This window comes from Strongylocentrotus purpuratus, unplaced genomic scaffold, assembly GCF_000002235.5.
Source record: "Strongylocentrotus purpuratus isolate Spur 01 unplaced genomic scaffold, Spur_5.0 spur5_scaffold_7, whole genome shotgun sequence".
NCBI classification, from domain to species: domain Eukaryota; kingdom Metazoa; phylum Echinodermata; class Echinoidea; order Camarodonta; family Strongylocentrotidae; genus Strongylocentrotus; species Strongylocentrotus purpuratus.
The window spans coordinates 7444034-7470171 of record NW_022145613.1 but is presented as its reverse complement, the minus strand read 5'-3'; the positions used below and the strand labels follow the sequence as shown (position 1 = coordinate 7470171).

The 26138-nt window shown below is 37.9% G+C and overlaps 1 protein-coding gene across 2 annotated transcripts; it reads left to right on the top strand.

Moving 5' to 3' along the window:
* The first annotated feature begins 1322 nt into the window (after positions 1-1322).
* Positions 1323-23988, top strand: LOC586137 (RCC1-like G exchanging factor-like protein). Of its 2 annotated transcripts, XM_030974777.1 has the most exons (12): positions 1323-1415; positions 10124-10632; positions 11182-11311; positions 12512-12640; positions 13415-13481; positions 13929-13980; positions 15324-15408; positions 15958-16068; positions 20471-20629; positions 21308-21481; positions 22748-22833; positions 23517-23988. In XM_030974777.1, exons 2-12 carry the CDS (start codon positions 10174-10176, stop codon positions 23592-23594), a joined length of 1530 nt encoding a protein of 509 aa, XP_030830637.1. In that variant the 5' UTR covers positions 1323-1415; positions 10124-10173; the 3' UTR covers positions 23595-23988. The 2 variants fall into 2 exon arrangements, with proteins under 2 accessions (XP_030830637.1, XP_030830638.1); XM_030974778.1 differs by lacking the exon at positions 20471-20629.
* The last annotated feature ends 2150 nt before the right edge of the window (positions 23989-26138 follow it).

The window sequence follows — 26138 nt, the reverse complement described above, 5'->3', positions numbered from 1 at the left end:
GCCCCTCCCTATTAATTTAAAGTGTGACTAATTACGAATTTATGTTGACTTTTGTTGATTTGTAATAATGTACACATAAAACTAAAAGGGCACACTTTTAGGCGATATTGGGAAATAATTAAGATTAAGAAGCAGATCAAAAATGAAAATAAAAAATAACAATTATACAATGCTCACTCGTAAAAAGATTCAATTACATTTTAAGCAGTTGCTATATCAGAAATTCTTAAGCAACACCATGAAAAGAAGGGTTTCAATGGGCAAATATGAAAACATGCAACGCTATCTGATGATATCAATGCAATCTAAATGGTTGAGGACTTACTTGTCTTTTGTTCATCTAGCTGACTGATGAATGATTGGAATGATGATGTCACAAAAGTCATTTGCTTTTTGAGGTTTTTTTTTTTTTTTTTATAGGGGTGGAGATTAGCAGGTAGAACAAAAGTATTAGAAAAAATCATATGAAATATATGACAAAAATGTAACTCTAAAAGTCAAGAAATATGTGATGTATAAATTTAAGAAGTGCCCCTTTTTAAATATGTAATAAGTTCCCCTAATTGTCACTTTTGATTTATTTTTTATCTGCTTCTTAATTATTTCCCAATATCGCCTAAAAATGTCCCCTTTTAGTTTTATGGTCATCTAAAAAGTTGTATGTAGCTTTCAAAAAATTGTCGCATCTATGAGTAGTAAATTAAGACTCAACATACAGCAGGGGGGCGAGTCACATCAATATGTCCAGAAATCCCTCAGAAAAAACGTGCATGTGCCCCCCCCCCCCCTCCCCCAGCCTACTGTAGTCGATGGTGTGAGGAATAAGATTTTTAGAGGGGAAATTGGAAATTTATATTATCAATTTAAAGAGAACAATCAGTGAATAGTGAGGCGATGACGTCACAGACTCATGAGTGAGTCGCCAATTTGTCTCGTGATTTTCAAAGTTTTTCATGTTATTAAAAATTCATAACTTTCTTATTAGTTATCCGATTTTGTTTAAACTTTTTTCGATGTGGTTGTCCGATTTTTCTGCGTTCCATTGAAAGTAGGGCTAGCTAAGTCATTTTGGGGTTAGTTGGATTTGCCCTATATACCAGATGGTTATTTCTGTCTACTCTAAATTGACATAAAGACAAACTGGGAATAAGGCTAATATGAGCAATAGACGAAATGGAGATTAGACCAAATGTTGAATGAGAAGTAGACAAAATTAATGATTAATCGACCATGTGGATAGTAGACCATATGAGAATAGACCAATTGGGTAGTAGACGAACTGGTGGTAGACCAAACGGCCATGAACAGTTAGATATTTTAGTCACATGTTTGCCTGAAATGTAGACTAGGTCGTGTTATTCACTTTTCCATCGACAACGCGAGTGTGACGACTATTTACATCATTTGTGGAAATTGTAAGTTCTTTGTACATTCTTATCTTTATAATTAGTTGAAGGAATGTCTTATGATAGTAAAAGATAAAGTTTGAATAATTTTACAAAATGAGAAGGTAAATTTGAAGGTGATATTGTCTGATAATTTGGGGACGAAATGGGCTGAATATGGTGCAGGGAAAATGAACGAATGGGACTAGAGTCTAGGCTAGATCTACTACAAGTACGTACTAGCTAAGGTAGCATATATTGGCACCAAGATTAACGGCGATATGAATATTCATTATTCCCTACGTCACAGACGTGCGGCGTGCGTACTCTGTCATATACACATGTATTCAGTACATGAGTACGTTCGTAAGCATTAGGTCATGTACATTGCTCCGGAATGAAGAGAATCATTATAAAGGACGAATTACTCCGTGAAGCCAAGTACAAGCAGGGAATTGAAAATAGCAAACGTTCCTTGGAGCGGCTATACACTCCCTAATCTAGCTAGTTTTGTAATGATAGTTTATTTAGGATAATGGACGTTTTGTAGGCCTATTGTTTAGTTGTTAAATAACATCACTCAGTGTGATTTGATTCGAGATATAGTATAAAGGCTGTATGAGTCTCGAACGAACCATATCGCCACTAATCTTGGTGCCAACACCGTTAAACTATGCTCCAAATTTAGTAATACATTTTGTGTGCCCTATAATGACCCGGGGTTGGATTATTTAGGAGAACAGAAGATTGATATTGTTAAGTTGTTTCATAACATCACTCAGTTTGATTTGATTCGAGATATATCTCATTAATAAAACAGTATAAAGGCTGTATGAGTCTCGGACGAACCATCGCCACTAATCTTGGTGCCAACACCGTTAATCTATGCTCCAAATTTAGTAATACATTTTGTGTGCCCTATAATGACCCGGGGTTGGATTATTTAGGAGAACAGAAGATTGATATTGTTAAGTTGTTTCATAACATCACTCAGTTTGATTTGATTCGAGATATATCTCATTAATAAAACAGTATAAAGGCTGTATGAGTCTCGGACGAACCATCGCCACTAATCTTGGTGCCAACACCGTTAAACCATGCTCCAAATTTAGTAATACATTTTGTATGCCCTATAAAGACCCGGGGCTGGATTGTGTAGGAGAACGGATGATTGATATTGTAAAGTTGTTCCATAACATCACTCAGTTCGATTTAATTAGAGATATACCTCATTAATAAAATATATATATATAAAGCTATAGTCTCAAACTAACTTACCTGTACACCATTAAACTTGGTGCCAAGACCATTAAACCATGCTCCAAATTTAGTAATACGTTTTGTGTGTCTGCAAAGACCCGGGGTTGGATTATTTAGGAGAACGGAAGATTCCTATATTGTTAAGTTTCTCTATAACACAGGCGCGGTTCCAGGGGGCAGCGCCCCCCCCGCAAAAATAAAGAGAGAGAGAGAGAGAGAGAGAGAGAGAAAAGGAAAAGAAGGACAGGGAAAGAGGAGAGAAAGGGAAAGAAAGAAGAGGAAGAAGACAAGAAAAGGGGGAAGAAGGAGATTGGGGGGGGGGGGGGAACGAAATGGCCTTGCCTTCCAGGCTGTTGCCTCCCCGCCCCCCCCCCCCCCCCCCCCAATCAAAAAAAAATATGAGCGAAGGAAGGAAAGGGAAGGGAAGAAAGGAAAAGAGGAGATAAAGGGAAGGGAAATAAAAGAGGAAGAAGAAAAGAAAAGAAGGAGGATATCAGTTTTCCTGCCAATAAGTTGTGGTTCGGGGGGGGGGGGGGTTATTTCTAATTCCATAACGGTGACTTACAAATGTTGCTAAAATGACATCATTTTCCGAGATTGTTCCTCACTTTTTATTAAATTATACTTTTGTATGCGTTTGTTGGAAAATGACATATTCCGAAATTTACAGTCAGGCAAGAAAAATATGCTTATTGAGATGCCTACATGTCGGGGCCCGCGGAACGGTCGGGATCGGGAGCCTCGAGCTCCCTCGCCCTCCCCCTCTTTTTTGAAAAAGTATATTAAAGAGAGCAAGAAATAAAGAATAGTGAACTGCCAGTGTCACAGAAAAAAATGAGGTATCAAAATATGCTCATCTGAGCGTGATTAAATGCCTAAACCCCCCGAACTTTCGGGGTCTCTACCCTCTGGATTCCACCTAGGGCCCAAAGGTCGGCCCTTAAATGCTCATCTGACGGTAATTTAAGGCCTAAAACCCCTGGAATTCTTGGGGCTTCGCCCCCTTTACCCCAAGCCAAATAGTGTCTTGCAAATGTCACAAAATAATAAGGTATCAAACATTGCTAACCTGACCGTAATAAAACGCCTAAAACCCCTGAGCCTCCGGGGGCTCTGCCCCTGAACCAAACCAAGGGCCCTAAGGCGGGCCCCTGAATGCTTATCTGACGGTAATTAAACACCTAAAACCCCTGAGCTTCCGAGGGCTCTGCCCCTAGACCCAACCAAGGGCCTTAAGGCGGGCCCCTTGATACTCATTTAATTTAATGCCTAAAACCCTTGAGCTTCCGGGGGCCTCGCCGCCTGAACTCCACGACAATTGGTGATCTGCCAGTGTCACAATAAGTCCCCCCCCCCCCAAGAAAAAAGAGAGGAGAAAAGGGAAGAGGTCATAGGAAGAAAAAGGAGCAGACAAAGAACAATTTTGAAATTCAGACAAGGATTAAGAGTCCAGAACGGTACACAAATCGTCTTCTTTCTTTAATGATTTAATGAAACGTCAAAGCTTCCGCGCTTCGCGTATGAGGGAGGGGAAACTCGCCCCTCCCTGCACCCCCCCCCCCCCCAGGGAACGCGCTCTGTAAGTGATTCGCACGCATCGCGTGCTCCGACCCCTCTAAAATAAAATCCTAGCTACGCGCTTGCCTGACCGTAATTAAACGCCTAAAACCCTGAGCTTCCGGGGGCTCCGCCCCCTGGACCCCACGCAATTAGTGACCCTGCCAGTGTCACAAATAAGGTATAAAAAAATATGCTCATTTGACCGTAATTTAATGCCTTAAACCCCTGAGCCTCCGGGGGCTTAAGGTGTGCCCCTGAATGATTATCTGACCGTTATAAAATGACTCAAATCCCTGAGTTTCATGGGGCACAGCAAGTAAGTTTTGAAAAAGAACAAAAACGAGTAATCCAATTGTATCGGCAATTGTGGTATTGCGAATGTCATCAAATATGTTTTTTCCTTTTAACACAATAATTGTTTTGCAACTCAATTTAGGCCTGACTAAATATATACTTTTTCGTGAGGCCACAGACAAGTTATTTTATCATATAACTGATTAACATTTGAAGTTTTCCTACACTAGTGCCTGGCCGCAGTGGCGGATCCAGGGGGCCCGGGCGCCCTCCCCTGGGGAAAAAAGAAGGAAAAAAAAGAAGGGAAACAAAAAAGAAGGAAAAAAAAGGAGGAAAAAAAAAAGAAGGGAAAAAAAGAAGGAAAAAAAAAGGGGGAAAAAAAAGGAGGACAAAAAAAGAAAGAGAAAGAGAAAAGGAAAAGAAGGGAAAGAGGAGAGAAAGGGAAAGAAAGAAGAGGAAGAAGAAAAGAAAAGGGGGAAGAAGTGATCGGGGGGGGGGGCGAAAGAGCCTCGCCTCCCCCTCTCCCCCCCCCCCCAATCAAAAAAATAAGAGAGAAGGAAGGAAATAGAAAGAAGGGGGTATCAGTTGCAATTTTTCCGCCAACAAGTTGTGGATCGGGGCGGGGATGGGGCAAAATGCCCTTGCCTCCCCTGCCCCGCTAAAAAAAAGAGAGAAAGAAGGAAAAGGAAAAAAGGAGAGCTAAAAGGGACCGAAAAAAGCTGAAAAGAAGGGGAAATAGATCATTTGCAGTTAATCCCGCCAACAACATGTGGAGAAGGGTGGGGGCCGAAATGACCTTACCTCCCCCTAGCCCCCCCCCCCCCCCCCCCCCCCCCATCAAATCTTACAGAAAGAGAAGGAAGGGAATGGAAAGGGAAAGAAGAGAGAAAGGGAAAGAAAAAAAGAGAAATAAGAAAGGTAAGGGAGATCAGTTGCGATTTTTCCGCCAACAAAGAGTAGATCGGGGGGGGGGGGGAACTGGCGTATTGATCGAGGAGGGGGCTCGGGGGAAATAAAATTTAAACGTGGTTTATTTCTAATTCCATAACGGTGGTTTACAAATAATGCTGAAATGACATAATTTTCCGAGATTTGTCCTCATTCTTTAGTAAATTATACTTTTGTATGCGTTTGTAAATTAACAGCCAGGCAAGAAATATGCTTCTTGAGATGCCTACATGTCAGGGCCCGCTGAACGGCGGGGATCGGGAGCCTCCAGCTCCCCCCCCCCCCCAATTTTTTTTTGGAAAAGCATTTTAAAGAGAAATAGAAAGAAAGAGAGCAAGAAAGAAAAAATAGTTAACTACCAGTGTCACAACAAAATAAGGTATAAAAAAATTGCTCATCTGACCGTAATTAGACGCCTAAAACCCCTGAGCTTCCGGGGGCTCTGTCCCCGGACCCAACCAAGGGCCCTTGGGCAGGCCCCTTGATACTCATCTGACCACAATTTAGTGCCTAAAACCCCTGAGCTTCTTGGGGCTCCGCTCGCTGGACCTCACGCAAATCAGTGTCCTGCCAGTTTCACAAATAAGGTATAAAAATTATGTTCATCTGACCGTAATCAAATGCCTGAAACCCCTGAGATTCAGGGGTTTCCGCACCCTCGACCCCACCAGGGGCCCTGAGGCGGGCCCCTGAATACTTATCTGACCGTAATTTGCCTTCAACCCATGAGTTCCCGGGGGCGGACAAGGTATCAAAATCGTCTTGTTTCTCTAATAATTGAATTAAATGTCAAAGCTTCCGCGCTTGGCGCAGGAGGTGTGGACTAAGAGTCGGGAACGGTACAACAAATCGTCTTCTTTCTCTAAAGATTTAATGAAACGTAAAAGCTTCCGCGCTTCGCGCGCGCGCGGATAGGAGGGGGGGGGAAACTAAATTCAGACGAGGATTAAGAGTCGAAAACGGTACAACGAATCGTCTTCTTTCTCTAATGATTTAATGAAATGTACAAGCTTCCGCGCTTCGCGCGGGAGGGGGGGGGGACTGAAAACAAACGAGGATTAAGAGTCGAAAACTGTAATCAGAAGAGCAGGCGCGTAAGGAGGGGGGGGGGGATTTGGGGTTGAACCTCCCCCTGTTCGGTTTTTTTTATGTGTGTATCTTGGAGCAACCCCCCCCTTTTTAATTATTTTTTTTAATTATGCCAATGGCTGTCCTAAAAAAGGTGACCTCAACACCCCCCCCCCCCCTACGGAACAAAATGTCAAATTTTCAAATTTCGAGACCCCCCAAAAAGTGTCCTCTTACCCCCCCCCCCCCCCCCGCTTCCTCTTTTTTGTTACCTTTTAGCTCTCCTCTTTCCCTTCCCCTTTTCCCCCTTCTTTTTTGGCGGTGGGGGAGGGGGGGGGGAGAGGCAAGGGCCTTTTGCCCCCCCCCCCCGGATCCACAACTTGTTGGCGGAAAAAATAGTAACTGATATTCCCCTTCTTTTCTTATCTTCTTCCTCTTTTTTTTTACCTTTCCGTTATCTCCTCTTTTCCTTTTTGCTTTCCCTTTCCTTCTTCTCTCTTTTTGTTTTGCTGGGAGGGGGAAGTGGAAGCAACATCATGGGAGGCAAGGCCCATTTCCCCCTGATCTCTTTCTTCCCCTCCCCCTTTTTCTTTTCTTTTTCCTCTTCTTTCTTTTCCTTTCTCTCCTCTTTCCCTTTCACATCTTTTTCTTCTCTCTCTCTCTCTCTCTCTCTCTCTCTTTCTCTCTTTATTTTCTTCTCTTTAGAGACTTTTACACCATTATTAAGAGACATAATGCGCAATCAAATCAAACTGAGTGATGTTATCGAACAACTTCTCAATATCAATCTTCCATTCTCTTAAATGATCCTGGGAAGCCTCGGTCTTTATAGACACACAAAATGTATAACCAAATTTGGAGCATAGTTTAATGGTGTTGGCACAAAGTTTAGTGGCGATGGTTCGTTTGAGACTTGTACAGCGTTTATACTGTTTTATTAATTAGAAAGAACTCGAATCAAATCAAACTGAGTGATATTATGGAACAACTTTACAATATCAATCATCCGTTCTCCTACACAATCCAGCCCCGGGTCTTTATAGGGCATACAAAATGTATTACTAAATTTGGAGCATGGTTTAACGGTGTTGGCACCAAGATTAGTGGCGATGGTTCGTCCGAGACTCATACAGCCTTTATACCGTTTTATTAATGAGATATATCTCGAATCAAATCAAACTGAGTGATGTTATGAAACAACTTAACAATATCAATCTTCTGTTCTCCTAAATAATCCAACCCCGAGTCATTATAGGGCACATAAAATGTATTACTAAATTTGGAGCATAGATTAACGGTGTTGGCACCAAGATTAGTGGCGATGGTTCGTCCGAGACTCATACAGCCTTTATACTGTTTTATTAATGAGATATATCTCGAATCAAATCAAACTGAGTGATGTTATGAAACATCTTAACAATATCAATCTTCCATTCTCCTAAATAATCCAACCCCGGGTCTTTATAGGGCACACAACATGTATTACTAAATTTGGAGCATAGTTTAACGGTGTTGGCACCAAGATTAGTGGCGATCGTTCTTGGAGACTCATAGAGCCTTTATACTGTTTTATTAATGAAATATATCTCGAATCAAATCAAACTGAGAGATGTTATGAAACAACTTAACAATATCAATCTTCTGTTCTCCTAAATAATCCAACCCCGGGTCATTATAGGGCACACAAAATGTATTACTAAATTTGGAGCATAGATTAACGGTGTTGGCACCAAGATTAGTGGCGATGGTTCGTCCGAAACTCATACAACCTTTATACTGTTTTATTAATGAGATATATCTCGAATCAAATCAAACTGAGTGATGTTATGAAACAACTTAACAATATCAATCTTCTGTTCTCCTAAATAATCCAACCCCGGGTCATTATAGGGCACACAAAATGTATTACTAAATTTGGAGCATAACTAGATTAACGGTGTTGCCACCAAGATTAGTGGCTATCGTTCGTGTGAGACTCATAGAGCCTTTATACTGTTTTATTAATGAGATATATCTCGAATCAAATCAAACTGAATGATGTTATGAAACAACAATATCAATCTTCCATTCTCCTAAAGAATCCAACCCTGCATGGGTCTTTAGCATATAGGGCACAAAAAAGGTAGTACTAAATTTGGAGCATAGTTTAACGGTGTTGGCACCAAGATTAGTGGCGATCGTTCTTGGAGACTCATAGAGCCTTTATACTGTTTTATTAATGATATATATCTCGAATCAAATCAAACTGAGAGATGTTATGAAACAACTTAACAATATCAATCTTCTGTTCTCCTAAATAATCCAACCCCGGGTCATTATAGGGCACACAAAATGTATTACTAAATTTGGAGCATAGATTAACGGTGTTGGCACCAAGATTAGTGGCGATGGTTCGTCCGAGACTCATACAGCCTTTATACTGTTTTATTAATGAGATATATCTCGAATCAAATCAAACTGAGTGATGTTATGAAACAACTTAACAATATCAATCTTCTGTTCTCCTAAATAATCCAACCCCGGGTCATTATAGGGCACACAAAATGTATTACTAAATTTGGAGCATAGATTAACGGTGTTGGCACCAAGATTAGTGGCGATCGTTCGTGTGAGACTCATAGAACCTTTATCTCGAATCAAATCAAACTGAATGATGTTATGAAACAACAATATCAATCTTCCATTCTCCTAAAGAATCCAACCCTGCATGGGTCTTTAGCATATAGGGCACAAAAAAGGTAGTACTAAATTTGGAGCATAGTTTAACGGTGTTGGCACCAAGATTAGTGGCGATCGTTCTTGGAGACTCATAGAGCCTTTATACTGTTTTATTAATGAGATATATCTCGAATTAAATCAAACTGAGTGATTTTATTGAACAACTAAACAGTAGGCCTACTAAATGTCCATTTTCTGTCATTACAAAACTAGCTAGATTAGGGATTGTATAGCCGCTCCGAGGAACGTTTGCTATTTCAATTCCCTGCTTATACTTGGCTTCACGGAGTAATTCGTCCTTTATAATGATTCTCTTCATTCCGGAGCAATGTATGTAGTAATGCTTGCGAACGTACTCTTGTACTAGTACAGTACATGTACCTGTGTATAAGACAGATCCATAGACAGTACGCACGCCGCACGTCTGTGACGTAGGGAATAATGAATATTCATATCGCCGTTAATCTTGGTGCCAATATATGCTACCACTAGCTAATCGTGCATTGAAATCGAGGGCCTGGTGCTGGCCTTTGGTACATTCGTTAACAGCAACAGCCCGAGGGCATGTTCTTCTTCTTCCTGAAAAGTGTAGGCTTCATGAAATGGAGATTTTAACGCACTGTTGAATGAAAGGCTTAGCAGCTTAGCAGACTAGGCCTAAAAGGGCTGAGGTGACGTCTCATCTGGTTTTGCTTGAGAACTGCGACTTGTCATTAGACTCCCTAGGCTACAATTAAAAACAGATGTCGCATTTAGGTTAACAAGTTGTTTACTTTATGCAAATTAGACTTCAACTTCAAGGACGAAAGCTTTCGCGCCTGCCCTTGTCAATGTTCTTGTACAGTAATTCTTTTGCAATAATGTTTTTTCTCTTCTTATTTTTTCTCCAGAATTATTGACATCTAAGATGAATTGAATCAATGAATGGACATATCTAACAATGTCTTTGGCTCAAGTCTACCCTCCACTTCTTCAGCGGGCAAGCTACAGCTGTTTTGTGTTGCCAAGGGCAACCTGTTGTCTTCCATCCTTACATGCGAGGAGTGCATCCCAGCTGCAGCATCATTCTCCACTGGCGACATCATCAAGCACTTGTAGGGACAGTCTGAATACTCAGTCTGGTCAGTCAAGAACTTATTATGCAACACATGTCAGGGGGCAGGACCAAGAATATGACCTCCCAAAGTCTATGGGGAAGAATGAGACAGGGAAGTATGTAGATCTTGTGCAGATGGTCGGCAAGCACAGGAAAAGATACACAAGTGTTTATGTGTGGGGCTTCACATACACAGGAGCCCTAGGTGTCCCATCCTACTTCTTCCCGAGCCAACGCAAGAATCCCATCAGGAAACCGAAAAAGTTTCAGCCTATTCCTTACAAGCTCAAGTTTGATGAAAAGGTCAGTCTTTGGTCTATTCTCTGCAGATTTTCATGTACCGGTATCTCATAAGAAAAAGTTCATGTACTATAGTACCGGTTTCCTGTTAGCTTACAATGTAAAAAAATGTATAGACCAATACAAACAATTCCTGATAATGCACATGTATGGTGAGGAGGTTCATTAACATTTTATGAAAACTATAGGTAATCTTATGTTTGAATGATCGAAGGTGATTGATCAAATTTCAAACAAAAGAAAGTACCATGAAAAGAAATAAATAGTTATGATGGCACAAAGGTCAAACTCTAAGAACAAAGTTTTCACCTATTCCTTGACTTGGAACCACAAAACAGTACTGTTAACCCAGAAACGTTTGTGACACAAAACTTTTGTGAATTGACAAGGACATCCCATTTTTAGAAGAAACTTTCACAAATCGCAAAAATTTATTGTTGTGTCATATTGTGATTCAATTGTATCGCGACATTAGCATGAAAATCGTAAATATTTCATGTACCCGAAAATTCCTGGTTTTACAGTTTATCATCACGTTCATATCTTGAGCAGATCACAACAGCAGCTTGTGGATATGGGTTTTCACTCATTGGTAGCCACACACAGGACACAAGCAAGGTGTGGGGTATGGGCATCAATACAAACTCACAGATTGGATACCATCCCAAGGCTATGACAAGTGGTAAGGAAACGATCAAGATTTTATCATTAAAGACTCCTAAAACTTTTTTATGTCGAGTAGAATTGGGTGAGACTGTGAATGTAGAAGTGGGTGATGCCTTGAAAGTAGACAAATCAGAGAAACAGAGTGATGCAAGTTTGACTTGAGTTTGAAAAAGAGTAAGAGAGTTCAGTAATGATTTTGTTAAGCTTGTAATAAGAACACGTACATGTACATGTATGTGAATCTCATATGATGAATCATTCATTCAGCTGACATAATTGGGGACACTCCCCTTTTTGTTGAACACTAGAATAGCATTAATTTAAGGTTCTCTCTTATTGCCTTTTCCCTCTAGGCTATAATACTCAAGATCTATTTTGAATTGCATAGTGGTATAGGTCTTCCCACAACCGAAAAGATCCTACCTAGTGATAATTTTTTTTAAAGGGATATTCATCATTTGAGTCCAAACAGATGGAAGAGATATGTCTGCCACTACATCCAAACCAAATTGTCAATATTAAATTCCCATAATGATTACCATTTTTACAAAGTCAAACCTTTCTTATTGTTTGTCTAATTTGGTTCAAACTTTTACCAAATTTACATCTGTCAGTTTTTTCCCTTCATTCCAATCAACTTGCTATAACAGTGGATCGCCCTTTAAAAGGGACATCCACGTCGACTGAATAACCACATGAGACTAGAGGTCCACACGAGACTGATGACCTATGACCCCCAAATCCATTGTTTGTCAATCACTGTGTTTTGATCTAGAAGGTCTTCATTCCTGCGCCCCGTCAAAACAGTAGAATATTATCTTCACAAGTAAATACTTCAGGGGAGGGTTGATGAAATTCAGTTTGTTTTATCTGATAACTAGTGCAATGTCTAAGGTAACACAATTAAAGTAATTGCAAAGTCTTCATAACAAACAAACAAACACAACATTACAGATTTGTCATATTAGTTTTTCCTTTCTTCATTTTGTTGTTTATTTGTTATGTTGTAAGAATTATAATTCCATTCATTATGATTACAACTTACAAGTGTTGTCTATGACAAATGTCTGTAATTAAACTTTTTAAATTCATATCTAGTATGATAATTCTTTGACATAATGTTATACTTTAAAGTTTAAAGGGGGGTGTTAGATAAGCAGTCAATCTCAATGATTTTCACCCCACCTTCTTCATATTCACTCATCTTATTTCCCAGTTGAAGGAATGCATACAATCATCTCACCAACTGAAATCAACCTACCTCTAACGAAGCCCAGGAAAACCAGGGTCTCTCAGGTATCATGTGGTCGATCTCACTCCCTCATCCTCACAGATGAAGAAGGTGGTAAGTAACGGGATCACTTAGTAATGTCATAAGGACAGTAGCTAGTACTCTCTATGCATGTAATTGATTATGTTGCCCATGAAGAAAGACTTAATTGCTGATTTTAATCCTCTATATATATTTCTTAAGGTAATTACTTATTTAGATAACTTGAATAACCTGTGTATTGTGGAGTGGAAGGAGGAGGTACAGTAAATGAATATAAGAGTGATGGGCAACTTCTTTTGTAATCAATGTGTAATTTGAAGAAGAAGGATGTAAGTTACAATTAATGGAAGTTCAGACTCTTTACATAAAATCAGTGTAGTTTGAATAATTTCAATTTTAAATCAAATTGTATTGATTACCGATACTGTATATAAATCCAAACAAATAGGATCATTTTCAATTTTTTAGTAGTTTGAATATGTAATGTGAGATAAAGAAGGAGTTAAATATCAAATCATTAAAATTAAACATATGTTTTATGTAATCAGTATAGTTCAAATATATGTACAGTGTATTGCAAACATTAAAAAGGAGGTCAGTTTTGATTAGTGGGTTAACTCCTCTGTGATTTTAATTAGTTTAGTTTGAACGTTTAGTATGAAATAAAAAAGGCGATAAATGATTGCCAGTTGGATAAGGTAACTACTTTGTGCATAATATATACAAAATATGATAAATGCATTGTTAAGTTTGACTATGATAAGAATATGTTTAAAGTTGATAAATAAATATTTTTCGTATTTCAGTCTTTTAAATATGATATCTTGTTTTTTTTCTCTCCTACAGTATACAGTCTTGGCAATAACTCTCATGGGCAGTGTGGGAGACCTATTATACCACTTGAAGATTACAGGTAAACATTGAAAGATACTTTTCAGATTTTGTAGGTTTTGATAGAGATTTATAACATAAAAGAAAAAAATATCAACCAATCTTAATATTAATATATGGAGAATTATTAGATCATATATTTCTTAATGACATGATATCTGTCTTTCATTTGAAGGCTGTTGCTCTTTTGTGCTCTTGTCATTATTTTATTTGCTTGTTTTTTTTTTTTTTTTTAATGTATGTTGTTGTTTTTCCATTCATTAGAGCAAAACAAACTACAAACTGAAATCATTCTTTTGCTGATTATGTGGTAATGCATTAATGCAAAAACTAATTCTATACCAAATGGAAACCATTGAATCAATATTATATTTTATATGAACTGCCTTTCCATTACATTTAGCACTGGGTTTTCCAAGTTCTATATTTTTAATTTGACTTTATTCTCTTTTCATTATTACAATTTCAGCTCTAATAAAGTCATTCATAAAATTGGAGGAATAGAGGGTAAAATAAAACAGGTAAGCAAATACTTAATATTTTTATTTTTATTGTATAAATGTTTTGTAAATGATGCAAGTCTGGGTCGGTATTAGATTTGATACTTTGTTTAAGTAAATTTTTACTTAGCATTTGGCTTAGCTAAGTATATCTCGTAAGTCTCATTCAGATCACTTTCGCAAGCCGTTATTTTAGGCAAATAATTACTGATTTAAGCATTGGGATATCACAAGGTCAATCAAAAGTAATTTGCTATTTACGCGACATATTAAATGCTCGATAATATAATTGTGCGCAGCTTATGATCACTTCATATGAAAACCTATGCCTGCCCATCAATGTTTTTGTATTAAATCTGCTAGGCAACTTTCTTAAAAATTAGGGTCAGATACTTAGCCAAAGCCTTCAACTGAATACCAAATTTGGCTAAATATTTCATCCATTAGCTGAAAAACTGAATAAAATACTCCTATTTCTAACTTACATGTAAGTATTGAATTGAATGCCGACCCAGGATGCTAGTGACAGTTGAATTGAAAAAAAAAGAACTTTTATTGAATTCTTCTCGGTATTATGCAACACGATTGTTAACGTAACAATTTTTTCCTATGCATTTTTGTTAAAATTATCAGTACATTGTATACAAATGTGCCTAACTTTTCCAGCATCACTGAACTTAAGGTGGTTTTAGAGAAGGTCATTCTAGATACATTCAATACATGTCAGGTACATTTGATTGACAGGTTGTACATTACACAGGACATACCAAGGCTGAAATTTACACATGCTGGTATGTTACAAATAGCAGGCTTGTAAATTACAGGAAGAGATGAAATCTGCAAGAATTGTTGAAGTGTTGATTTCTTGCCACAAATCTGTAAACAAGGAGGAATGTAATCAACATTCATGAGGAGTGACATTGAAAATGCTCAAAGTCATATGGATTATGGTCCCTTCAAATCTGAAGTGAAAATCAATGTAGAATGATTTTTCTCAAACTTTAGAGGCTTGCTGACTTATTAATTCATTGTACTTTCTGTGAATTGTTGCTGACATTTTAATGTTATAAAAAGCAAACTAGTTTAAGAATTGTCCTGCAGATATATTGCCACTTCACCTGTGGAGGAACATCAGTACATGTGTTTGAGTATATAGCTTAATGACATAAATATTAGATATTTACAACCATCTCCTGATTCTACTCTGTATGTATATAGAAAGGTCATGGACACAGTAGTATGTATAGTCTATTGCTATTCTTCTTTTTGTATGATTTTGTATGTGTTCTTCTTCTTTTTCCTTTGTTGTTTTTGCTTCTTTCTTTGGTTTTAACATTACCTTGCATCTTTTATATGCTATCCAGATCAGCTGTGGTCATGATCATAGTCTGTTTCTGACTGAAGATGGGCACATATACAGCTGTGGATGGGGAGCTGATGGCCAAACTGGTACGACACTATTTCTATATATTACAACTGTACACAGACTATTGAACACATATACCGTACTATATTGAACAAAGAGATGATTTTTCTCTCACTTACAAGATGTTTCATATTTGTAAGCATGAGATATTGTTGGGATAATGCTCACAATCATCTATTGCATTTTTTGTTACCTAATTTGTAACAGGATTATATGAAACATAAGGAATATGTAGATTGTTTTACATGCACATGTAATTCAACATTGGGGGCGGGGTTGGTAAGCCTTTAATATTATGGTAATAACTATACTTTTTAGACTCTGAGAGAAGTCTGTGTGGATTGAGATTCTCACAAAATACAATATTGTATAAGTGTTTAATGTATTTTAAGTCCAGAGGAACCCCATCCAATATCTGTCTTCAAATATGATAGGCCTTTTCAAGCATCATGTTTTTTTTTTAATGCAATTATGTTGCAAACCATTATTTATATATATTGCCATCATTCACATTGAACAAGATTGTTGCAGTGTCCTCGTTTAATTTCACTCATCACACTGCTTTTTCTCAGGTTTGGGTCATTTCGAGGATACCAGTACTCCAACACGCTTAGAAGGGGATATCAAGAATGAACATATTACTCAGATAACTACTCTTGCAGATTGCTGCCTTGCCATTTCAGGTAAATATCTACCCAATTATTGTTCATGTAAACGCTGACATTTTGGCTAACATGCGTTCCGCAAGTAGTTGATTTCTTTCACACAGGCTACATAGAGTACAGAAGCTGTGACGTCATAAAAATCTATTTTTAGATTTTCTCAATTTGTTCTTCATTTTCCGGAAGAGAATAAAAAATAATGTCCAAATGTCGAAAATCAATTAAATATGTTAAGTATTGGCTGAGATATGACCATCTGTGTACTATGGGAACTCAGTGTTATATGCTCTGGCTCCTAGTGGTTAGGAGCCAGAGCATATAACACTGAGCTCCTATGAGGAGTTTATTTAATCAGATGGTCATATCTCAGCCAATACTTAACATATTGAATTGGCTTTCGACATTTGGACATTATTTTTTATGCTCTTTCGGAAAATGAAGAAAAAATTGAGAAATTCTAAAATTAGATTTTTGATGACGTCACACTTCACCACTCTATACAGTACATGTTTGGACATCCGATTCTAGCTATTATATGCATATTGTTATATTCATGACCCTACAAAGATTCATGAAATTATTAAAAACCCTTATAAGAATAACGACTTAATATTATTATGGCTGATGACTTCTACTTACTTAAGATACAAAGAATGATTGATGCTATTGTAACTTAAGCCTCGGTCACAAATACCGTTACGGGCTGCTACGAACGACGTACAAACGATTTTAGGACCATTTCGTAAGATCTTCTTAAGAAGGTCGTACAAAACTAGTGTTTGTAGACCGTTCGTATGATCGCAGATTGGTATATGGTCTTGTCCAAGATTTTTTTTTCATCGTACGAAACCCTCTCTTCGTAAGGCGACCATACGAGCACCGTAATTACATTGTAAGAACCACGCAAGATCTTTGTACATTTCGTAGGGTCAAGGGACAATTCTAGAAGCTTCAAATTATTACGATGACCGTAAGAACGCCTCGAGTTATTCATAGAGGGCTCTTACAGCGTTCATAAGAACGCCTTACGAGCGAAGAATATATGATCTTCGTACGAATGACTCCTGGCGTTCGTAACGCGTTCGTAAGATGCTCTTAAGGTGTACGTACACAATTTATGCAAATTTTGAGTTTTAGCAGTTATAAAGCAGAGCGCGCGATGTTCAAATCCTCACTCTGTTTATAGTGTTTGTCTCCTGTCTAAGAAATATGGGACCAAAAGGGAAATCTGTTAGAGGGAAGGGAAACAAACGTGAGGGAAGAGATGAGGAGGAAGGAAAAACCGATTTTAATATACGGAAATAAAAACAACAACAGTCATAATGTGCTCACTTCAGAAGGTATTAAGCACGATGGAAGACGACAAAAACACAAAACATTATGTTTCGTTTGCTTTGTTAAGATCTTGACGCTTTTATTTATTTATTACCGACATTTTTAAAAATGTTAACAAGAAAGGTAATAGAAAGAGCAATATATCAAATAAGAATACAAACTTAATATTCGTCAACTGAAGTAATCAAGTAAAATCAAGGCTACCAAGGTATTCATAATCACCTTAAATAGTTTAAACATTTTTTTTTGTATTCATGAATATCTGCAAAAAATAATAAAAGGGTGAACAACATTAAGGACTATCTTGAAGATTTAAATCTAATTCCCCTTTGTTGTTCTGTACAGGTTGAAAATTATCTTATTCTTTCATGTTCATATACTCTAGTCTCTACTCTCTTTGTTTCTTTTTTTTAACCCTTTAATTTATATTTTGATCTATTAGGCCTACTTAGCTTAATTTCTATGATACAAGGAAAACGTGCAACAAGGAAAACGTGCAGTAATGAGTCGGACCTTTGGCTCACAAGAAATGTACATGTATTATTTCAGTGTAAATACTTATTTCACTTTATCGTTTAGTTAAGCATGTAGGCATAGTACGCAGATAACCAAGAAAACAGACAAACATGTGTTGTAACAACTGTTTGTTTATGTTGATCAATAAATGTATTTTTGAAAAGGAAACATTGTCTTTATCTTTATTTCTCTACAGTTCTATACAGTAAACACGTACATGACGTGGTCTAAATCATACATAAAAAACATATAATAAAGGGGATCTAGCGATTGCTGGTACATACACTCATGACGGGTGTAGTTCATTACAATGTCATGTCGACGATCTTATCTTGCTATGGGAGGCACCCGATGTCGCTGTTGTAATAGTCTGACAGGTAGTACCGCTGTTTCTAGCCCTCATGAGTCAAATGACATCTGCCCACAGTCTTGGGATCAGTCAGATGCACATGTGCACGCCATGCACCAGGGATGAGATTCCCAGTCTCGTCCTCACGGTTGACATCATTGGCCTGGGCTTGCGGATTCCGAGTTCGCAGTAAATTGTGTAAAGTCAGACACACCTCCACCACGACAGTAACGTTCTTAGGTTGTGCCAAAATGCCAAAGGTATTTTCGATGACCCTCCTACACCAAGACAGTCTGTAGTTGAATACCCGGTCATTGTGTGAAAGTCCCTTTTGACTGTATGGTTTAAGCGGGAACGCATCGTCTCCCACCATGAAATGGTGAACGGGTCTGTCGTCACCAGGCAGAGGATCGAGGTTTGGTATAGCCCAACGTCTTGTTCTCCAGGGCCGGGCAAAGACGCGAAGAGTTGAACACCCCGGCATCAGAGGCCGAACCGGTTCCCCCCGTGTTACACCAGATGAACTTGTAATCGGCGTCGACTAGAGCAAGTAAAATTATGGCGAAGTAGCCTTGGTAGTTAAAGTAGTTGCTGTCGCTCTTATCTGGCTTCTTGATCTCAATGTGCTTTCCGTCTAAGGCGCCACAGCAGTGGTGGAAGTTCCATCTCTGACTGAAATCGCTGGCGACCCTCTGCCACTGGTCTGGCGACGAAGAAACGATGAAGAATTCATCTTTGAAGCTCTTGTAGATTGCTTTGCAGACCTGAGACAAACAAAGTACACACAGAAATGCATTAAATGTATGTTTATTTCTTGGCAACTTGTAATATATATGTAATTGAAATTAATGAACAAGGATATTTACCTTTGGTACAAACAGCGCAATGGTGTTGTGAGCCACATGAAAGCTAAACGCCAAGGACCGGTAACTGTTTCCAGGAGCCAGAAAGCGCAATGCAATGACCAGTTTTAGCCCGGGCTTCAAAGGTCTTCTGTTCCTGTATACAGATATTCAAATAAAGTTTTTTTCACATTGAAATTGTAGAAAGTTGCATACTTGTACAAGTTTATAAGAAAATATAACAGCGAGATGTTTGTACCAGAAATGAATACGTACGTTTCACTTTTCGTAATGCGTGGGGCAACACGGTGCAACAATCTGCAAAGGTGTTACGGTCCAGCCGGAGATACGCCATGTAGTCACCTTCCGACTCACGGTCAAGCTCAGCGAACAGGGTCTCGTACTGCCCGTACAGTTGCCTCCTCTGTATCCATGGTCGCACCCACCAGCATTGCCTTCTTCTCTGTAGATCCTCCTGTCTGTTTTGAACCAAAGCAGCTGCTACAACTGATCGACCTTCCGCCTCCTCCTCCTCCTCTACTTGCAGATGTAGCTGCAGTTGCAGTTGTAGTCTTCTTGGCAATACTGCCTTCGTGAAATATCAAACTTTCAACAATCATAACATTTTTTACAGTATACAGCAGCGCTTATTTTGCAACCCGACCAAATATACAAAAAAATCCTAAGATCTTCTTATGAATGACTTGTGAATGCCTTGAGTTACACGTACAACTACCTTGCGAGAACAAAAACTTTGAAGATGGCCGTCAGTCTGATGTAAGAAGAACTCAAGGTGTTTTAACGAAAAACGTACTAACTCTAGGGCCATTGTATAACCAAAAGTCACTTCGTTTCTCAAAAAGGTCTTGAGTTCTTGCGAATTAAACGGCATTCGCACAAACCCCGTAAGAAGGACGTAAAAAACTTTGCCCCGTCTACGAATCTCTACGAACTCTGAAATTTGTAGGAACAGGGAGATTCGTAAGAACACATTTGTGACCGTAGCTTTAGGAACAACAGTAGAAAGTTTAGACAGTTGCAATATGAATCACTAGTTTTTCACAGGTTGTATTAATATAGTTTTTTTAAGAATTTGAAATGATATGTAAGTTTTTTTTTAAAGCTTGTAGAAAGTTTTAATTTGACCCTTTATTTCTTTGCTATTCAATATTTACTGTTTATGCCATTGTCACAAGTTACTAGTCCAGCTCAATTTAAAGTGAGTAACCCTCACTTTTGCAACCCCTTTCTTGCTATTTAAAACGGACAAAATATTTTGTTTTGGCGCCTTTCATTTTTCTGTAATGATGTTAGATGATTTTGCTTAGAAATCATGTACTTCTTTTATCAGTGTGTGCCTATTGATTTGTTTGTTACTTAGATAAAGGAGAATTATTTGGATGGGGAAACTCCGAGTACAACCAACTCAAGTGTGTTACCGAGGATACTCAAGTCTACACCCCTACGCATCTACCATTCAAGGGAATAGGGAAGATCACCAGTGCTGCCACTGGAGGGACGATATGTGCCTTAACAAATGGTCAGTTAAGCCTTGGTCACAAATGCCATTACGAACTGTTACGAACGATTTTCAGACAATGGAAATTCGGGAAGACAATGGAAAAACGGAGATTCGTACGAAATTATCGTTCGTACGAAACTTTGTGACCGTAGCATTACTCTTGTTTATTGTATTAATATCATAACAAGGACATCAAGAGCAGAAATGGTCTGTGCTGTACTTAGTTATCATCATGGCATGCTTCATGGGCGCAAAGTATCTATACTTAAGGTCATTCTTGATCACTCGCAGTGAAATTTTAATTTAAAAAAAAAATGTTTTTCAAATATTATTGTCATTAGTTGTCATTCTGTCAAACACAAATGGTGGTGTAATTTATGGCTGTCAAATACACACAAACTAGAGAAAAGGTTGCTGAAAACAGCTTACCCTGAAAGTCACCTATAGGAACTGGAGGTAGTTCCAACACTTCATGAAATGCCTTGTTTATCTTGCTAATTATTAAGTAATAACACATTTTCTTTCAGAATCATGTTATATATTTAATTTTTTTGTACATATAATTGTTTCAAGATTTTGCTTGATTCTGTATAAAATATATTTCCCTGCTACCAGCAAATTAAAATTAGCTCTTTTGCCAAATCAAAGTGCCTAGTGTGTAATGTTTGATTCTCCTTTCCCTCTATTTTTTCATAGAATCTGGAGAAGTTTGGGTGTGGGGCTACGGCTTCCTAGGTAGAGGTCCCAAGCTAACAGACACTGCTGTTCCGGAGTGTATAGACATGACATTATTTGGTAAATCACGGAGGAGGACAGATATAGCAGTCACCAAGGTCTGGTGTGGTCATCACTACTTTGCTGCAGTCACAAGTAAGTTCACGGACCCGTTTCACAAAGCCTTCTTTCAATGACAAGTGACAAAATCAATGACAAATCTGCTGATAACCAATCAGGAGCAAGGATTTTAGTAGCTTATAACAAACACTGTCATTTGTCACTGATGACAAGTTTTGTAAAACAGGGCCCAGCTTACACATTGACTACTGAATTATTTTGTTCCCGTAGGCTCTAATACAGGATCCACCCGGTTCCTGTAGGGAATGGGTTAGAGTTTTGTTGAATCATGGATTTGAGTAAAGCTAAGAAAGTTCATACTAATATTTCTTGACTTAGAATGTAAGAGATAATATACTAGAGAGCTTCATTTAATTGTTAATAAATCATATTTATTTACTGTATCTGTAATACAGTTCAAATGAAACTGCTCAATCTCATATTTCTGCTAAGCAACTTTTTAAAAATTTGCAAAAAAGGTCGAACTTGTAAAACCTGTGCAAGTTTGTGGAACTTGAACATTGGTTATCTCTCTGCATTTTCTTGTCAATATCATGGCTATCATATTTCATTGTGCTTAACTAACATTCAGTGTTGTAGTTCCAGTTTCCTCTTGTACGCACCTTTAAAGGTAATACAAAGTTTTGGTATGGGGTCGTGAATTTGGTTCAAATGAACATATTGGAAGCATATGAGATCCTACAATATTCAGTGGTTGTCAACGTGGTTGAAATCGAGTCTTAAGTTATGAAATTGTAAATAATACACTCTTCATGTTGTATAGCTCCCTCTCAAGGTCAAGATATTAATTAAGCTATAAAACAATGTTTCTTGACTAAAATCGACCGATAAGCTATTCCCGTTTGGAAATTATATATCACAACTACATTCTGAGATTTTTATGGTCGCAGCTACCATTGTGCGGCCTATTTGAAATTTATCAAAATTTACCAGGAGCACCGGTAAATTTTTATATTCAACCTTTCCCGAAAGCAGAAGTGTTTTAGGAGCTAAATTTAGTGATTATAATACATCCACATGGGCATCCAAATATATCAAAATTGTAAAGAATCATTATCCACCCAATTTTCAAAATTTCCCAAAACTTTGTATTACCTTTAATATATCACCCGTTTGGAGCCACAGAGACCTTAAACTAGTTGCTCCATTTAGATGATATGAAGAATGAAAATGTCTCAAAATCTATCAGCCAAAACAATCACTCTGTTGTTGGAAATTGTGCAGTTGTTTTCATGGGAGGCATTGGTGTGATTGATTGATTGATTTTATTTTTGCTTCTAGATAATGGAGACCTGTACACGTGGGGCACTAATGGATCAGGCTGTCTAGGTCTTGGTCAGCTCCATAGCCAGTACTTCCCTCTCAAGGTAAGTCACATGCCCCTTGGAGCTCTCTTACAATCATTTATTAGAAACTATACTTCTTATTAAAAGGAAGGGAGGGGGTCTTCCTTGAGATGACAAGTGATCCATTTCTCAAATGGATGATTGTATTGTTTGGAGATAGGAAGACTGAAATGACGTGAAATCAGCAGAAAAGATAAAGGGTGATCAGTTTGGGGTTACAGGAAAAGGGGTCTGATGCAAGTACAGGGTAGAATACTAATAGCCCTCTTCAAACTAAAGAGTTGTTTGCTGTCATGTGTGTAGATATTATCAAGATGTTCGACAAGTAGGTATTTAGATGCTGCTTATAAGTATCGGCTTGCATGGTGATGTAGATAAACAGTAGGCTTGTGGTTGCACCATGTGAGAGAGGGGGTGGATAGGTATTTGTGTAATCTGCCTTGTGTGATACAATGTACCTATAACAACACACTTTGTTGATGAATCTTAAGTTCTCAGAAATCACTTTAATACTTTCTCTTCTCCCCCCCCCCCCCTTCTCTCTCTCTCTCTCTCTCTCTCTCTATCTCTCTCTCTCTCTCTCTTTCTCGCTTTCTTTCCACCATGCCCATCTCTATCTTTAACTATAATTATTCTCATCTGACCCTGTCTCTCCATTATGTTACCTTCTTTAAATTTGTCAAACTTTCCTTCCATCCCTTCAGGTCTCTCTACCTGGTCAGGTGACCCATATTGCCTGTGGAGTGGATCACACCATAGCACTCGTCACAAAGGATATCTGAAATGGACCTCCTGTGCTAAATATACCTGCATGTATCTCATTTCATTTCATTCTGATGTAATTGGCACCTCCATAGAAAGACCATCAATGATTCACCCAATCATGGAGATGTGACCCATATGGGTTTCACCTTTCTAAGGTAGGCCATATGATAACACTTGGCACAAAGGGCAAGGATGTGGCCCACAGAGTTAGGTGACCCATGTGACCTTTGGAATTGGTAATGCTATAAAGGTCATCTTCATCAGACTTCATTTCAACCTGCTGTACTCGACACCGCCAGAAGGAAAACCCTGTATGTACATCTAAAAGATGATTCAATATGGAGGACATCCAAGGTTGGACTGTGTCATTTTTAATTCTTGTCATTGTCCTATGTATTGGATATTTCTTTAGATAATCCATCAGTGATCCAATCAAGATAGTTCTCAAAACAGAGGGCATTTAAAGTTGTACTGAATTTCAATAACTTTATATACTGAAAATATGCAAGTTTGTAACTGGTTGTGCTTGAGCTTCATATTGGACATATGTTTGAATAATTCATCATCACATAGCAATCAGAGTACCAAAACAGATACAAAAAAAATATTGCAGCATTGTTGAATCCACCATGCTTTAAAGCCTATCTGCACTAGTTTGGCCAGTAGGGATTTAAGAAGAAGGGGACATGGGGAATCAACGGTACCGCTTAGGCATTGTTTGCTATGAAGAGGGCGCAAGTAGCCACAGGTAGTGCAGTCCCGCTTTCAAGATCACTTTAACGGTTAGGGTGCTGAATACTGACTAGAGATCTTGCAACAAATATGATCATACTGTTGATTATCCATGAGGACATTTTTATTCAGGCTAATCCAACCCTCTTGATGTGTTCTTAGGGAAGATCAAAGTAATATTATTACCAGTATTAAAGACTGATCAGGAACTAATTTTCATTGGACGTGTGACATTCAGGTTCCCTTCAATTAGCCCATTATCAAAACCATATACCGGTACTTATCAAAGCCAGGTATAAAAGTGGCTGTCGAGTTATAATCCAGAAATTGTCAGTTATCATCTTATCATGAAATTGTTTTTTTCACAGTAAACGCATAGTATTTTTTCTTGCTCGAACAGTCATCAAATTTCAAATGACCAGGCGATGAGTTGTGAACTCTGCTTTCAATGGATTTGCATGTGCAGTTAACATGTGTAGTTTGTCACATTGGCTCCATATTATATTGGTATTGGCCAACATTGTAACTTTTTAAAGAGAATTTAAATTTGCATTAAATGCATTTAAAATATTTGTATGATGAGGATAATCAGAAAAAGCCAGCTGGTTGACCCTTCTTTTATTCAGTGTTCATCCGATTTAGAAAATTTAACATTATTACTATTTTGATAGTATATCCTATTTGCTATTCAGGAAAGAACATTGTATTTTAACCTCGAAAATGTAGCTTTTTACATGAAACAGAGAAACCTAATGACTAGCAGAAAAGGTTCCTAATGATTCACGAACCTCCAAAATTAATATCTCGAAGTGGCATCACCACACATGCAGCCCTGTAACAAGATCTACTGTACAATTTATGTGCATGAATGCACTATGTAAAAGAAAAAAGTCAGCATGGTCTTGTAACTATTTTTTTTCTTCAGGTGCCTATATTTTAACCATCAATATTGCTGGATTATTAGTCAATATCAATGACCATCTGTTTCATAATACATACTGGTAATTATTTGTAAAAATCTGAATATGATGTTGAATATGTATATGTGAGAGCATGAACGGGCAACTTGATGTGTCTTTTGTGTTGACTTCCTTAATCCTGCCACCCTTAATGATGCTGCATTAATACCATTTATTATGGAGGGTCATTGGGAGTATGTGACTCAAAATATAAAAATAATCATTTGCAAGGATCTTTTTGTTTTCTTTTTCTTGTGTGATAGCTCTTAGCATTAACTTTTATTGCAAGATTACTGTAAAATAAATGGTGAGTCTTGCTATATGTTCCTTCATTGTTAAAATGTGAGGTCTTTCAGGCTCAGAACTTAAAGGAGCATTTAATGTTGAACCCTGCATTGAATTGAGAGAACTAATTGGCTTGATCTGACCATTACTCTCGTTGATGTTTTTGATCATTTCTGTATGAATAGGAAAAGATTTGGGAAATCATTTTTGATAATTGTGCAATGTTTGTATTATGCTGTCGACCATTCTCAAATTTCCATTTGATAACTTGTGAAACATCCGTCAGAATCATTATGTTTTTTTTTGCAGTTGATTGTTTGCTCTTTTGGTAAATTTTGTATCAAATGGTCACCGCTTCCATGCTATGGTTGGAAATTCTGCCCTAGAAATGGTAGTTTTTAACAATCCATTTGGACTAAGATTATCTAGATTTTTCTTTCTGAAAAGGAAAAAGAACCACCGTTTTATGTAAGGTGTTTTATAAATAATTTACAACCCAACTCTTAAAATAGCACTTATCACACCTGTTCAAACACTTTAGCATGGGAGGGTTTTAAAAAATCTATTTGAGGTACATGTGCATGC